This window comes from Poecilia reticulata, linkage group LG12, assembly GCF_000633615.1.
Source record: "Poecilia reticulata strain Guanapo linkage group LG12, Guppy_female_1.0+MT, whole genome shotgun sequence".
Classification (NCBI taxonomy): domain Eukaryota; kingdom Metazoa; phylum Chordata; class Actinopteri; order Cyprinodontiformes; family Poeciliidae; genus Poecilia; species Poecilia reticulata.
The window spans coordinates 7,717,232-7,734,953 of NC_024342.1; the positions used below are offsets into that span (position 1 = coordinate 7,717,232).

General features: G+C 38.4%; 1 protein-coding gene and 1 long non-coding RNA gene across 2 annotated transcripts in view; one reads left to right on the top strand and one right to left on the bottom strand.

Annotated features, from left to right (window-relative positions):
* Positions 1-9,614, bottom strand: part of fibcd1b (fibrinogen C domain containing 1b) — a 125,565-nt gene extending 115,951 nt beyond the window's left edge. The window contains exon 1 of the mRNA XM_008423804.1: positions 9,546-9,614. Within this exon, the coding sequence (XP_008422026.1) occupies positions 9,546-9,614 (69 nt within the window). The remainder of the gene's footprint in view (positions 1-9,545) is intronic.
* Positions 9,615-13,238: 3,624 nt separating this feature from the next.
* On the top strand, positions 13,239-14,554 carry LOC103473395 (uncharacterized). Its single transcript, XR_535016.2, has 3 exons — positions 13,239-13,401; positions 13,833-13,903; positions 14,425-14,554. It is a non-coding gene; the product is annotated as an uncharacterized LOC103473395 (long non-coding RNA).
* The last annotated feature ends 3,168 nt before the right edge of the window (positions 14,555-17,722 follow it).

Below are 17,722 nucleotides of genomic sequence, written 5' to 3' on the forward strand. Positions count from 1 at the left end.
GCTATTGGGTGACAAGTGCTGCGTGTTCACTCGCCAAATGGAAGTTGTACTTTGGAAGATATCGGTCTTCAGAGGTCATCGGTTTAATTGAACTCAACTTTCATATTGCAGAGTTCCCTTAATTGGATCAGAGCCATGTGCATCCCTCATTTCTATAACATGCATGGGCGACTGTGGATCAATGGGAAGAATAGTTGCCCTGCAATCAAGTGTTTGGGGTTGTGAGACTGATCCCATCATCCTCTTCCGTCTCATGTCAATGTGTCTCTGTGCAAGGAGCTTAACCCTAAATTGCCTGCTGATCTGCGTATTGGTGTGTGAATGTTTGCGTGTTTGTGAGTGCGACTGAGTGAATGTGGCTGTAGAGTAAAGTGCTTTGAGTGGTCAGCAAAGAGTACAAAAGCACTATATAAATCAAGTCCATTTACTGCTTAGACAGAGCATGAGAAAAATTGAGAAAAGTGGGATTCAGAGTCCTACAAGTTGTGGCAAAAGTATTCAAACCCCATTAACCTTTCTAGGTTTTGTCTGGTTACAACTTAAAACGTCGATGAATGTTGTTGGAACTGTGTGGTTGAACAACACAAAGTATTGTGCCATTGTTGTACTCAGTCACCTTTACGTAAATAACCCTTAACAGAACGAAGTGGAATCAATTGCCTTCAGAAGTTACATTTGTAAATGGATTCCAACCATCTGTAACCAAGTTGCATCACATTTTTTTGAGTCCATTAATCCGAAAATGGGTAAAAGAAAGTCAGCAAGACATAGCTCGCCACCTAAGCTAAATTAACATGTTGGGCAAATACAGCGTTAATCAGAGAAGCAGCCAAGAAGCCAATATGGCCTCTGGAGGAGCTACAATGTGAGAGAACCACGAGTTCTCTCAGACAAATCTGGCCTTTAACAAATCTATTGTTGAAAGAGATTAATGAAGGCAGCATGTTTCAAATATGGCATAAGCCAAGCAGAGGAAGGAAAATATGTGGAACATGCTGCTCTGATGTGATGAAACCCAGGCTTCATTTTTATTGACTACCTGCAAAGTTGTATGTGTTGTGAAAACCATGTGAACCACCTGAATGGCATAAGCATGCTCTAAGGTTTCTTTCTTTTTTCTTTTTTTTTTATAACAGGGCCTGAAAAGCCAATAAGACTTCAGGCTAAATGTATGGAAATCTTTTCCAGTTTCCATTTGTAAAATATTTTAAAACAAGGTATTTTTTCATGCATTTGACAATAATGCACTAGTTTTAGTTGGCCTAACATGTTAAATCCTAGTAAAATATATTGAAGTCTATTGTTGTAATGTGATGAAATGTGAATGGTAAATGGACTGAACTTATATAGCGCTTTATCCGATCATTTTTGACCACTCAAAGCGCTTTACACTAGAGTCACATTCACCCATTCGCACTCACAAACGCTCACACATTTATTTATGGGTTTAATTTAGGGTTAAGTGCCTTGCCCAGGGGCACATCGACACGTGGCAGGAGGAAGCTGGAATCGAACCTACAACCTTCCGATCGCAAGACGACTACTGTACCCGCAGAGCCACAGTCGCCCCACGTTCAAGCACCAGCGATAAAGATGAATGCATGCCTTCTATAATGGGGCACGATGTTATATTCAAAAATCACAAAAGCAGTTATTTTCTGAATTGAACCATCATTATAATAAAAGTAAGGCAAATAAAACAAAAAAAAGCTGTTTGACACTCTCTTCGACACTGATCAGTGAAGATGGCACTCAGTGCAGAACTGAGATATGCATGCATTATGAAGGGGCCTCTTGAAATTTTGTGTGGGGGTTAGATTGCTGCTTTGTCAAGTGCTAGTATCAGTCACACTAACATGTTAATGTAATTGCATAACATGGTGAGAGAATCAGTTTCAGTCGCAGAGAAAGATATAAAAAAAATTGTCCAAGAAAAAAAACATTTGGTTTAACAATTTTTTTTAACAACTTCACATATTTCTGCTACAGCTGAATCAGACGAACCTGTACCAAATTCTTTATTGCCTCTATCTGTCATACTACAATATATAGTGTGCAAGAATACTGATAAATTTCAAGAGACTGAGTGTCTTGCAAATGAGCAATTTTTCTACACGTCATGGTACTCGCATTGGATTGTTTTTTATATATATTTACAATGCATTATGACTGTACGTTTTGAATAAACCTGAATGAATGAATGTTTGAGATTGCAATTCGCTTTGCTTTAAAGTTTAACACACAAAGTTAATAAGTTTCTTACTTCTTCCTATTCCTTTCTGAGCATGTTAAGATTATTGTGGTACAAAAATATGTCTTTTGCTTTCCTTGTTCATGTGTGCGATTAAATACTTCCATCATGTTTGAAATGCATAAATAAAAAAAGAAATCAAATTACAAGCTCATGTTTTAGCCATCAAAACTGAAAGACTCTGTAAGACTGTAGTCTTCAGGAAGAGTTCAGATTTTGACTTGCAGGAACATCAAATAAGGAGACAAAAAAGAGAAACTGTAATGAAGGATGTAATTTATGTACCTTCTAAATTTAGCATTATTCTGTAGCTATCTTTGTCCTTGACTGTGAATTTAATCACTTGTGATTGCAAAACTAACCTTTAATAAGACACATTCAACCGTCACATTTCCTCACCATACGTAAAACTTAAAAAAAAAAAAAAGAGTCCTGCATCCTTTAGAGTACCATTATGAGATGCTTTCAAACTTCAAACAGACCAAAATCTCTTTTCCCTTCCCAACTAACAGATAAATACAGTGGGACATTTTGAAAAAGCTACATCAAAGTAACTACTTTTCAACGCTATTGTCCGAGTGAGAAAAGGACATTAAAAGCTTTAACTGAGGCGAGTGCTCATGTAAAATAGGCCTACACTTCTTTCTGACAGCGAAGACATCTTGGCACTCAGAAGCTGGAGAAATAAGCAGCTTGCTTTCCAAGAGTTCTTTGAATAAATGCCACAACTGGCAATTACTGGCAAAAATCACTTAAAAGAAAAAACTGCCACAACGCTGCCACTAAAAATTAACCAAATTAACATTAGAATAATGAAATCCAGGCAAAAATCACCACAGAGATAAACCAGACATGGTTAGCTTGAGTAAAAAAAAATAAAAAAATCATACACACACTGACAGAACAACAAAAACGTAAAATACAAGACGTAATTAGAAAAAAACTGTTGATTGGCCAAAACTAAGGCATGTTGTTTTAGAGTTAAGTAGAATTGCTATGTTAATAAAAAGAAATCTGAAACATCTGGCCTTTGTAAAAATATATTAATGTTTTAGTATCTTTTTGATGAACTGCATCAACACATTGTCCCAGAAAACGCAGTCAAAGAGTGACAAACATGTTTAAATGTTCGGTCGTCTGTCAAAATGGGAAAACTTCAAAACGACAACACATAAGAGCTTAATTAATGCACTCCTCTGCTGACAAATCCTCTGGAGTTACGAGATTAAACCACTTCATAAGTGTCTGGGGAGACAACAGACGAGATGAGAACGGCGGAGCTTCAGGGCGAGCGGAATGGGGAGACGGAGGAGTGAGTGCCTGCTTTGTTAGTGTTTGAAAGAGCCACTTTCAAAGTGGTAATTATGACGCAGGGAGAATGTAATTATTTTTCCAAAATGCCGGAGGGCTTCAAGTGCCAGCTAATAGTGATGGGTGACAATCTAATAGACTGCAGATATAACCGGAGCACAAGGCTTAATTGGTGTTTAAACCAAAGTGGCTTGTCTGCACGCATGCAGAGTCTTTCCTAAATGTGTCGGCCGCGACTGCACCTTGTGATCCTGCCTCGCACGATGTGACAAATTTGATTAGAGAAAAGCTTTGTCATTGTGCATCGTCAGGCAGTCTGACAACCTGCAGTGATGAATCAGAGCTTTTGGGAGTACTGCAAACGTTACTAGCGACAGCCATGTTTCACATTCCTACAGAAATCTTCAAACCTTCTGATATGAAATTTACAAAGAAATGAGAAAAAACTCAAATTAGTTTCAGTCTATTAAGGCTAATCTGAATTATTATTATTTTTTTGACTGTGTATAGACCCCCTACTAGTATAACTTTATACCTTAACCACTTACCTGTTACCATCAAAATGCTCACATGCAAGTCAATCAGTTCGTGAGGACACTTGTGCAATCATGACATTTAAGTGGATTTTACTAACTTATGGTTTCAAAACTACAAAAACATTCTGGCATGAAAGTGCCATGAAAAATTATTTGTGTGATTTGACCATTTCCAGCTAAAACTAAAGCAGTGTGGTCCGTTCCTCTTATTTCACAAACTACTGATCTGCTGGCTTAAAGGCTTCTACATTGTCTTTCCTCATAACAGAACTAAGCACAATTAATCAAATTGTAGCTTCCATCACAATATCAGTGTGTGCAACACTGCAGTCATAAAAGTTTTTTAAATGCAACATTTGATTGCGAATAATATTTTAGTAGCAACATTAATTAAAAATCTGCAGTAAACTATTTTTTGCAACTCACATGGACTTTCACCATCCTTCATGTCTATTTGATATAGATGTTTTTAACTAAGATCACAAAACTCAGGGTCAAGAGTGAAGCCATTGTGATAGTTGAAAAGAGAGAAAATAAGGAAGATCTGGGTTATTCGCTATTCACATCTTTGCCATAATATTTAGTAATATTGCATAATCCTGTTACCCCAATATTGTGTTGTCCTAACAGAAAAAATTAGGCTGATTTTGTTTCCTGTAGTAAAAATCAAATGCAAAAGTATATGTAGATAGTTTTGAAAATAAACGACCCCCCAGTCACTAAAGAAACACCTTTTCTATTTTACAACCAGCACGCTACATTTGTGGTGCAGCCAGCTTCAAGGTGCCTACAGCAGCAGGTAGGTGGATGAAATAACAGTTTTCTTAAGTTGTTCATACTTGTGCAACTAGATGATTAAAAAAAAGGACATACAATTTTGTGCAATAAACACAAGAAAAATTAGGTTTACTAATATCAAAGTAATAAATGTTATAGATAGCATTTTTTTTCTAACAACAACAACTTTTAGTGAATTTTGTAAGTTCAAGTAAGTGGATGAGGTGCGTACAGATTTGTGAACCGTCTAGACATCAAAAGTAAAAGTAAGTTCATCATTACTGTTAGACGTAAATGCAATTTCTTATTATTACCACAGAAGTCTGGTAAGTAAAAAGCATAGATTAGTCATGTGGAATGACACATTCTGACAGGGTGAGACGGGAGTCTGAAGTGCGATATTCAGTGCTTGTCAAGACTGACACAAAGAGAAGATTTTTGTTTAAAGAAGTAAATGGCAAAACCTTGTTCTGTAAAATATAAAGGTAATTAACTTTTTCTTTTTACAAATTAGTTGCATAATTTAAATAGCTAGATAGATAGATAATCATGTCGTGACTATGTTGTTTATGGTTGGGTGAACAAACTCCTGCCGAAGATCAGAATGCTGTTAGCTTTCATTATAACACTGCTGGTGGATATTTGGTGTACCATGAAGCAGAAAGCTGACTTCGTTTCTGCCTACAGCCAGTGGGTGGCGCCGGTTCCTACAATCGATAGTAGCCACACAGGAGCACCCGCTAGAAGGAACCAAACGCACCCAGTACAACACTCTCATTCTATTGGCTGAGAGGTTGCTAGGCGACTGTGCCAAAAGGCAGTTCCAAATTTCGTAAGCGAGCAGGGAGTCCGAGCAGAGACTAGGCCTTAGGTCCCGTTTACAAGACAACGATTTTGGGGGAAAACGGAAGAGTTTTGTTGCGTTTGTAGTGCGCATTAACACGAAACCACCGAATGTTTTGGCACAGATTGAAAACGGGTTCCAGAGTGCAATGTTTCTGAAACGTACATACTGTTGTCGTGTAAACAGAAAACGGATCTTTTCTTCCAGAGAATCCCCAGCTCATGCATAGTATGACGCAAAACATAGCTGCTTCCTACAATCYACAGAAGAAGAAGAAACTACTCACAATGCTGGTGTTACTGTTTCCCCATCAGATWCGGTTCCCTCAGCGTCTYTTCACCGCTCCGCRCCGCCCAGGTGGCAAAATACACGGCTGCTTGTTCAGCGCTCTTATCTAGAGAACTACGGACCAGGACCAGCCCCGACTTATTTTGGGGGGCAAAATGAGTCTACGGAGCTGAACATAGACAACAACATCAGTAGCCTACAGGCTACTTGTTAGCAAGCTTAACGTCCTGTATTGATATTAGCTAGTCATCTTTTAGCTATCATCACMTGCATCCAACAGCTTTACTCAACTCAGTCGGTTAGTTTGGGGGGGTGGGGACTGCAGTTATTTGCGTTTTGCTGGGTTGCTGCCATGATTCTAACACACACCTGCGCAGCAGCAGCAGGACTCCTTCGCTGCCTCACAGGTGTAAACCCAGCGCAAGCGTCTCAGCTTTCATGTTGCGTTKGAAGGCGGCTCGGAAAAACAGGTTACGACTTGTTAGCGACGGATAAAACAGTTTTTATCCGTCGCTAACTGCTAACTGCTGAAAAAGGTAACAGAGGACACGGATATGGAACGTGCGGGAACTCCTATTTTATCAAATTGATATAGCAATAACAGACTGTTGGCCATTCCAAGGTAAAAACAATAAACAGCTTCCAGTCCGGGGCCCGCTACGAACACCGTGAAAGCTCAAACAAGGTGTTTCAGCAAAGTTATCCCACTTTTTCCAACTGCATGCGCCCTAATCAGACGCACACAATGCGTGTTTTCTCCCAGTCGGAGCGCGAGGAGAAGCTTGGAGTACAAGCATTACAAATTTTGAGAAAAAACACATGAAGTCCTGCTTTCAAAATGAAAATGTAAGCAAAAGTATTACACGATTTGAGAACAAAAGTCATGAAATCCTGCTTTCAGACTGAAAATTGTGCTCTTGGATTATGGCAGAAAAATTCCTCCATATATAAATTGCAATGCTGTTGGTTTATAACAAGAAAACACATTGAATACGAGTGTATAGATAGATAGAATAGAAATGAAGCACTGAATGAAAGCAAAGCCAAGACATTCCAGTGTTCTCTACATAATTCATCATAATAATCGAAATTATATTTCTAATCCTTGATTCAGTCCAACATTTATATTAAAAATGTGATTTATTTTGTTTATTCTCAACACCCAGTGGTGACTTCGTAAAAGATGAGCAGCTAGGAAGAAACACTTTACTTCACGGTTTTAAGACAGTATTTAAGCCTTTCTACAGTAATAAGCATAGATATTTGCATTTTTGCCTCAGGTAAACAACACAGAAGAATCTCACTCCAAATGACTTCTCTCCCATGCGCTAAAGTGACAAACTAGACGGCTGACTATAATGGATAAACCACTTTGCACCTTGTTGTTGCTATTCCCCACACACACGTGTGAATGTGGCTTATGGGAAATGAATCATTTTCCATATGACTCGTAAAGGGAGGACTGTAGTGAGGAGTTAAAGTGTCTGAACTCCTAATGGAAGCACTAGGCTTGGAAACAAACCACAAAAGTTTTTTTCTCTCTCTCTGTGTCACTCACCGAGGCTCCCTCAACCCCAACATTCCTCAGCTCACATTTGCAAACTCTCCTCATCTAGTCATTTCCTTTTCTCTGTATTCTGCTAAAAGGGCGATTCAAGAGGCTTATCAGTCTGATTGAAATCATAAATCCATTTTATTCGCTTCCAGATTTTCATTTTGTAGATCTATTATTGGGGAGGGGAAGAGGAATAAAGAGGGCTATCGAAAGCTCAATGTGCTCAGTGTGCTATGACATTTAGAGCAAGCTACTTGCAATAAACATGATGGGATCAGATCTTGAAGAAATTCTGCATATGGAGCTGAGGGCCAGCTGTTTCTGTGACTGTCTGCTGCAACAGATGTGATGAGCAAGGTGAACGATTCTCTAAGAAAAACAGCGGATGGTGCTGGAGGTGTGGGGAGGTGCGGGGAACTCTCTCGTTTGTGCCCACTTTCAGTCCTCTGATCACAGTTTGACCTGTGGCCTTGCTTACAGCCAACTTCTAATTATGAACCGGGCACACATGGTTGGGATGATTAGTCGAAATAATCAGTTGCCATGGCAATGACTGATCTCTGTGGCATCCGGTCCAGTGGATGAAGGGAGTTTTTGACACTTTGCCCTCTTAAAGTGCTTGAGATTACAGATGTACATTATGACTCTAATCTCCCCTTCAGCCCCTTCCACCGGCTTTGCAGCCCCCGCAGAGAGACACCCACAGCCACTCAGCATATCTGCATATGGCCACAAGCAAACATACTCCTTCCCCTCGTGTGTGTCTTTTATGAAAGCGGCACGGTATAAAGTACGGGCGATTTCATTCTTCCAACATCGCTGCTGTCCTGTGTCAGTAATCCACTTCAATCCTTGTCTACATCAACTCCCTCTGGTATCTCCAAGTGTGTGTCCAAGCTGCTGCTGAGCTCTTAATCTGCTTGCCCCTCTGTTTTAGTCTTCTTTTACAGAACGGATAAATAAGTATTAAACCCCAAAAGTACTTGCAATAGCAAACAAAATGGGATCGTGAAGCATCCTTCCAGGTACACTCTCGGACAGAGTGCCTTGCAAAAAATATTTATACCTCTTGTTCTTTTCATTTTGTGTTTCATTACAACCACAAGTCCCAGAGTATTATATTACGAAAATGTATCTTTGTTGGAAAATAACTGCATGTCCCCTCCAACACACCACCAGTGAAACTTGGAGGTGGTACAAGTATCACTAGAGGTTCTTGGACTGCCCTTTTGTTTGTCTTAAGAAATGTTGCTGTCAAGTATTCACAAGATACTTAGCAATTTAGCTGTAAGAACAATGAGCAGTCAACAATCTTTGCTTCAAAAATTGAAGTTTAGATGAACTGTTACTGTACAGCTGTTTCTGGGCTATCGCCACATTTTTAAACACAGGAGCCATATTGGGTTTTGAGATAAGCATGAGAAAATCTGTTCCTGCTGGACATTTTGACTCCACTGAACATTCCTATTGATTCTTCCAGCTTGGAAGTTAGAAATTTATATTTCAAGCATAAGGTGCGAAAAGATAAAATAGTAATTTTTGTCTCTCTTTTTTCCTGCTATTGTTTTAAATGTCTTGACTCTATGGTAGCACTAAAAGCAGCACTTTAGTCTCAAAATATGCAAAGCTAGTAGAAAGATACACCCAAAGACTTCCAAATATGATTGGATAACACTTAAGGGCAAGACATTTTATGTGAGTATGAAATATTAAGTATAACAGATTTCTGTCAAATGGCCTATTTATTATCTATCACGCAGCAAGCTGTAATGCAAAATTAGCCTTAATTTATTTCGATCAAATACATTTTTAAGTGAACCCAGTGCAAGTTAAAGCCAGAACTACATATTTGTGCAGTTCATAACCCATCCCAATACAGCCAGGCAATAGTTGTCATATATGCCAAACACATCACATCCAAACAAACAAAAAAAAATACTGTATCATCATTTCCTTGCTGGTGGCTGACTGACAGGTACTGACCTGAAAGTGGACAATGTCAGCAGAGGTCGGCACATGAAAATCCAAGACCCCCTGTCCAAATCCCGTCATCATCGCCTCATCCTGTTCTCATACATCTTCTCAAGTTTGACCAAGCCATCAAGCTACCATAAAGACTTTCTCTCTTCATCTTTACCGCGTTTGTAATAAATCAATGTCAGCAGTGGGTGCTATTGAAATACTGCGAGTCTGATTGGGACCTGCCTATGCATTGCATGGCAGGCACCTATTGTTCTACACCCAAGAGAATGTCTCTTTATTTTGTATTCTTACGTCACCCTTAATGCATCCACCCTGACAAAGGTGGTATCAAAATGTGCAACTTACTCCCGTGAAGTGTGCCATTATTTTTAGTGGCATTCTGAGTTAAAAAGACAACATAAATTGCAAAAAACGACAAAATCATATACAAGTCGATGGAGGCACCGTTCTCTCCATCTCTCTCACACACACACTTGCAGCTTCAGTTGTTGATTACAATGGTAACGGGGCCGAAACGGGGCCCAGACAGATTCAGAGAGAAGGAGAGGAGAAGCCTTTCACAACAGAGCTGCGACGCAGGTCTCACAATGCATTGTGGGAAATATGAATATTTCCTGAAACCATTTGTATTTTGCTTACATAAATGTACTATTTTTCATAACGTTTCAGTGTGAATTAAAATCCTAGGTATGAAGGTTGAACATTTTCTAGATAAAAACAATTATGCACTCTCTATTTTTTGTTATTATTTCTCACTGTGAGTGAGAACCACACGTGCAAAGCTTATATTTATCAGTCTCGGACTGAATTTTGCTGTGCAGGAGGTTTAGCCATTGTTCTGTTTTGGTGAACCAGGTCAGCCATAGCATATTCACTTTTCAAAAAAACATAACTGCACAATTCATATTGAGTAGTAATTATTGTAAGTTAAGTAGTATTTCAATAGAGTAGAAAAAATCTTATGTTTTTTGAACAATTAGCATTTTGTCTAATTTTGGCTTATACACTAATTTTAAGATATTGAATGGAGTGAGTCCATGTTACTCAACATGCTTGTGACTCTCCACATGCTATTGAGTATATTGTAGCTTACTTTAGCTTTAATTTTTAGCATCAAAATGCTGGGTTCAACTGACGGGCACACTTTGGCAGGCCCCGATTAAATTTAGTTGATTTCTTATGTTAGCATGTTACAGAAGCCAGCGTGGAGGCTGCCACATTCAATTCCCTAAGCGAGGGAGGCAGCAGGGAAATGAAAATAACTTTAAAATGAGGAGAAGATTTAAGACGCGTGCTGCATGAACGAGATTGCTGCTGAAGAACCTTTTTCCAGGTTTATCTACCATTTTGAGACAATTTCTGATTCTGCCCCTGCTTCTGTTGCAAATCCTCCAAATCCTGAACAATATTTGGCAAATGAAATCTCTCAATATATTTTTAGTAGGATTTAGAAAAAAAGTGGCAGTCAAATGGTTAAGACACCTTGCTGACCAGAATACCCCTCATCGATTCACTGATCTGATTATTTTGACCTTCTGAGATTTTAACAAATTGCCATTCTTCTCCCAGAACTATACTTAATGTTAAAAATATTTTTTATCTAGACCTCCCACTGTGAACTCTCATTATCATTATTACTGGGAGCAGAGGCAACGTCATAATTTCCAGCTGGTTAACTCAGCTAGGAAAGTAAGACTCCCCACTTATCAACAGGACTCTGCAATTTTTCCAGCTGGATTTAATATTGTAGATTGAATTCTCAGCTCTGTCTAAAAGAACACTAGAAATAAATCATGACTTTTACCTGCTGTATGAACACAACATAATGTCAGTCTAACAGAACATACAAGATTGAGGCTCTAATTTAAAAACCATAGAACAAAAAATGTCCAGTTTGTTACACAACAGGACAACCAGTCATGTGACCTTATCTTCATGGGAAGAACTGTTGATGTCCTAATGGCGCACACATAAACAATGAATGGTAGATTTTTTCTTTATTATTATTTTTATGGGTCACCTTGGGTACATGAAAACATTCCTACATTTATTTTATTCTTAGTCTATCCTTGTTTTGGCCAGAAAATATTTATAAGGCTTCTAAAAGTTTAAATTATTTTGTATTTGCGCTTTCCCCGTTCTTATTTCATGCCCTGTGGGTTTTGGTTTTCACTTTCTTAAAAAAAAATTACATTTTCAGTTCAAGTTAAATCATACATGATGGTTCGGCCTATTTCACCTACTTTTGTTTAAAAGCCGATTCCAGAGTTAAGCGAGCCTTCTTCTTGACGCCAGTGATTCTGAGGACCAATGTGAACTCATTGTTAAAGCATCCATGTGCCAAGCTGGTCACTGAAAGCGGTGTGTACCCGAAAGATGGATGAAATATAACAACTTTCTTCCACTGCAAACAAGTGGAGTAGAAAGAACCAATCTCGGTGCCAACTCACAGACTTTGAGTTATGTTGCTGCAAACTAAGTGAGGATTTGTCAGGACTGTCAAATCATTAAGGCAAAAAGAACTCAAGCAAACGTTGTAAAATGACGAACATTTTATCCACATTTAAAGGTAAAACACATACTGTCAGATAAACTTACTCGGTGTGCATGGTGTTAAATCAATAAAAAATAATATTGTAACTAGAAACAAAGGAATACTCAAACTGACACTCATAAATAAGTATGTGCCACTTTACAGATTTGCAGTTTTTGCCTTATGTTACACTGAAATGTTTCAAATACCTGCCAAATGTCATGTTGCATTGGTGTGGTGTATTTTTGACCATAAATTACACTTAATGCTGAGCAATGTACTTTAGGATTTGGTCCCATCATTTATGCTTTAAAAGAAAGACTGTTCAACAAGAGAACCTTAATGGGTTATACATGTCAATGTAACATCCACATGACTGGCAGGACTCCAGGTATCCCAGACAGTTTCCCAAAGTATCACACTGACTTAGTCTGCTTTCTTTCTTTTCGCAGTGCACTCTGGTGTAATGTATTCTCCAAGTAAGCAGCACACATCCACCAGACCGTTTAAGAGTACTGTGACATGTATTTTTTATCATGACCACCATTAACGTCTTCAGCAAAATGACCTACAGTAGGTTGGATCTGTTGGATCAATGAATCTAGACAGCCTATATCATCAGTTTACCACTGTTGCTTCCCTTGACCACTTCTCATAGATATGGACCAGGGATGGACTAGAACAAAAATATGCTCTGGGTGGTCCACCAAGATGGATATGCATGTGTACATTGATATTACAATGGCAAACTATTATAAAAGTAAAATCTGAGACGTCTTGTATAATTCCTTATATGCAACTCTTCTGAAATAAAAATGTTATTTGATCAAACTGGAATATAAATAGCATGTTTTTCATTCATTTTCCACAGAGATACTGACTGCCAAAGATATGAAAAATGTACTATTTTTGTTTTACTTTGATCAAATGCTATTTAGGGTATTCATTACATTTATTCATGCTACTAACTATATGGGCATAAATACTGATACAAATTACTGTGCAGACATTCAACTGCAATCATGCATACATTTTATTTCAACGCTAATAAGATAGTATAGGATATGCCTAATTGAAGCCATCGTTTGTGCACCAGGTCCATTTCAAAACATTTTCAATCACAGGTTATAATACAGATGTGCACAAATTTCACATCTGCTTTCAGAATCTGCTTCTCTTCCTGTTTGGTGAGCGTCACTCGTATGAACCGTTACAAAAATGGGGATGTTTCAGAACTGATCAAAGCTACTGTCCTCACCCTCCCAAAAAAGGCTCGCATGGATGCACTTCTTCCATGAGTTGCCGTTCATAAAGATAGAAGCGGTGAGTATAAACCATGTGTAAAGTGACAACCTGAGAGGAATTCAGAGATGAGATAGAGGGGAAAATCGTGCTACAGAGAGGCATTTATTGGTTGGTTAACATTAAAACATAGTAACATCCCTCTGAGCAAATATTCAATCTGTGCAACTAACAGACTAGCCCTGATACTGACGACTGCAGACCTGGAACACCCTATATTAGAGATGGTTTAGGTGCTCTGCCCCTTTTGTCTAACCAGCACAATCTGGCCCTTTGCTAAGCTCACTGAGAACAACTTATGCGTTCCAATTTATCCCGCTTATAGCACATTGAATTTGAAGAAAGAAAAAAAAAATAGTTCAATCACATTCTACTTACAAATATTGATAAAGAGATAATCAATGATATCTCTGATCAATAATGAACATCTGTCTGTCACATTACTTTGCCAGCCCTCAAGGAAGTCAGAACAGAGAAAGGCCACAATGGAAACTCTGTGGAAAGGAGAAACTGACTGCTGAAGGTAAGATTGTTCTCTGGAGCAGATTTTTCGCTTTACAGCTCTGTTTTTGTGACTGCTAGAATAGAACTGTTCATACGCCTTTCAGCTAGGCCTAACTTGTAAGTTTTTGAAAATTGCACAAAAGCACACAATCCTTCACCTTGCAGGCAGTGAGACTGATGCATGAATTATTTGGTGTAATCATGTCCCAGATTTTTGCATCTCTAGAAAGGTACACAGTTTCTGTTAAATGGAAGAAGACAAATCAAATGCATTACAAAAATAAGCTACCTCTCTGCAGAAACAGCAGAAGTTTAGAGACATCCTCTGAAACGAGGCTCAAGACTACATGTTTTTTTCTTTACCTCTGTTTTAAATCCTACTTGACGCACCTCTGAGTGTGATGCTTTTTTAAAAAAAGAAAATGACCTAGAAATGTAAAATTGTCTCTTCTCTTAGATATAGTAACTCCTGCTATGAGAGCCAGCCAAGGGGGGATCCTTTTTTGCCTGCAACAATCTTTTTTTTTTCTACATTTTCAGACCAATTCGGAGCTTGAATCATTTAAGGAGAAGGGTTCTGGAATAACAAGATGCTGTGGGAGTGAGGCCTAAAACCCTCATTTATTCAAATATGCCACTTCCTCTCAGAGCATCTGAATAATGGCACACAATCTGCCAGATTGAATTTTTGATGATGAATAAATAATAGATGTCAGTAGATATGTCTGTTAATATATTAGCCATGAGTTTGTCATGAGTGTTTAATAGGTTGGCAGCAATAAATACATCTCAGCATCTAATGCTGCCTCCATACCTTTCTATCTAGTTTGGAATCTAATTTATGCATGGAGTCTTTTTTTTCTTCTTTTTTTACAATTTCCCATTAAAACTAATGTTGCATTTTATGCTTTTCATCTGACATCTTTCAGATAATTTTTTCCTAATTCTGCTGATCAGTCAGTCACATCATGTCAAGTGAAAACATCAGTTGGAACCATGTCATAAAGCAGAAATGGTGCTTTGTTGTTAGGTACTATTTCTCGGTTGACTTTACTTTTTTTTTGTTGCTTTTTTTTGTTTGTTTTTTGGGCAGCAGGTTAGGATGTTAAGATGTATGAGCAATCTATGACAAATATGTAGAGATTTGATTATGGAAAGCAAACATCCCTGTGGAAATCATTGGATTTAGTTACAATAAATATATATTTCTTGATGTTTTTAACTTAATGTTCCAGATAGTTTTCAGAAAGCAAGCGTTACTCTCAAACGTGGAACTGACTAAGTTGAGTGTTTAGTCAGTTCACTCTCTGAAGTAGCTAGAAGAAGTGAACTCTGTTCATTGCATGCATTCAAGTCAATCATTTAAGTGACCTGAGTCACTTGAATTAGTTTTGTTGCCCTCCCCGCAAAAAAAAAAAGTGTGTTTGCTATGGATTAGGAGAGTGATAATGTGCTGGTTTGTAAACTACACAAAAGAGAAAAAGAAAAAGAAAACTGCAAAAAGAGAATAAATTGATTTCTCACAAGCAAATCAATATTGTTTTTATTTTCTTGTGGTCTCAGAGATAAAGTATCCAGATGGGAAGACGAAATGCCTACTAAAACTTTATATCCTAAAAACAGAAAAATGTATATATGTGTTCTGCATATGGCACCACCCTTTGACTTACGGTTGGATTGTTGCTGCAGCATGTATCATCAGTGTAAGTGAGGTCAGTGAACGAAATCATCCGAGTCAGCACTGTTTCAGAGGACAAAGTTACCCGAGTGAAGTCGCCAGATTGCATCTGAAGACGCAATGTCAAATCTTTATCTACAGCCTGTGAGTGCATTGATGTGGCCAAATGGTTTAATTAAATGTAACTAAAAAATACTTCCGAGATATTCAAAAGGGAACCTGAAGATACTTGGGTCAGTTGCTAAAATACTTAGCTTTGTCGATAGACATGCTGTGGGTGGGAAGGATCTCTAGAATCAGCCAGGATTGCCAACAAATCGGACTGAAGACTGTTGCTGTCATGACTGTCATCACATGCTCACCGTTCAACATCTGATAAGCAGAGACAATATCACACAGTAAAATGCACAGATGACACCACCAATAGTTGGCAAGCAATGCTAATCCACTTCATGTGCTTTTGCCGCTCCTCTTAAAAGCTCTGACCGCATGGTTAGAAAACTGGGCAGAGAGATGTTGGAGTTGGGGATGTGATCTTTGCCCATTGTGATCGATAAAGAGATAGTTTGAACTTCCTCCTTAGGGAGCATTATTAGCTGAATTAATCAATATGTGGGTCACACCTTCATATTGATTACATCGCCTTTCTGATGTAGCTGCTTCAAGCATTTAACATAGTGAAGGGACTGAATCCTCATCAGTGCAGACAGAGTGTCTGCACAGGTTAGCAACAGATAAAACAACATTATAATTTTAACATTAAGTCCAACTTTTGAGTGCGGGATTTTCATGGCAGAAGCAGAAAACTGACTTGCAACTCTCGTGCCACTGAATTTGACTGGTAATATAAAACAAACAAAAACAAAGAAACTAAAATGACTGTTAGGATTAGCTGGAGAGAAAATTTTGTACACAAGATTGGGATTTCTATTCTTACAATTTGGTGAGAGAGTCAGTGTGATAAGTAACATTTAGAAAAGATGTACTCCACCATATGGGCATAACCTACTCAATCTATTGAGGTATGAAATAGAGTGCGGTCCCTAATGATGTCACTATGTTGGCTCAAAAATGTCCTCAGTAGGAATACATTGCAATTCACTTTCCTTTATGAAAGGGTCGTTTTGGCTCAGATTGGGACCAACTCTCTGACTTTGCATAAACTAAAAGAAAGACAGTTGGGAAGCAGAGCAGCTCAATCACACGGGGTTTGGCAGTTGAACACAAAGAGCCCCTCTGCAGTAGAGCAGTAGAGGAACATATGCCACACATTAGCGTCACTTTTTTAAAGTCAGCTGATGCTTGCTGCCAGGCATTCTCCATATTCCAGCAGTTTTCACTGGGATAGTATTTTTAATTGGTTTATGTTAAGCTCAGACTTCATCATCATCTTTCTCCCTCATGTCACATTATATTTTACAGCTCTAAGATCTGATGGTCAGAGGACAGCGAATGCTTGATTAATCTTCTTCATTTGTCATATATTATGGACTAGGTTTTAGAGATGCAATCGATTCCCACTATTCATATTTCAATCTGCTTTTTTTTGGATGCAAAGTGCCTTACAAAAGGAAACTGCATGATGTATGGGTCGTTTATTTATTTTTACATTCATTCGTTTTTTACATTCGTTTTTAAATCAAAGTGCCAAACGAACAAACAGAAAATGTCACCCCGTTTCATCCTGTGGAAAGTACTGTCTCTGAACAGCAATTTCACCAAAGCCACATCTCTATTTGACAAAGGCTGTGGGTTTACATGAACAGAGGTCTTTAACTGTTGATTGAAATCAGCAGAAGGAAATTGGACACTTCTCACTGCAGATGTGCAGATAGAGTTCCATCTGTAAGTGGAATGGGCTTGGCTAGTTGTCCATCAAGATGACAAAGTGCTGCGCGCGCACACCCGTGCACACGCAATCTCGCTCTCCTATCCCTCCTTCCAACATTCCACCTCACCTCCGGATCGCTTTTTTGCTTCGATCTGCACACTTCTTGTCTGTCTCTAACAGGTGATGTACAATACATTTCTGTACCCCTTTTTAAACAGGTGAGATAACAGCAAATCGGAAAACTGGGATTTTAAAATTTTTTATATATATAGACTTTTTTTGGCACTAGGGGCTTTTATTTGACAATAATCTCACAGGAAAGGGACAGA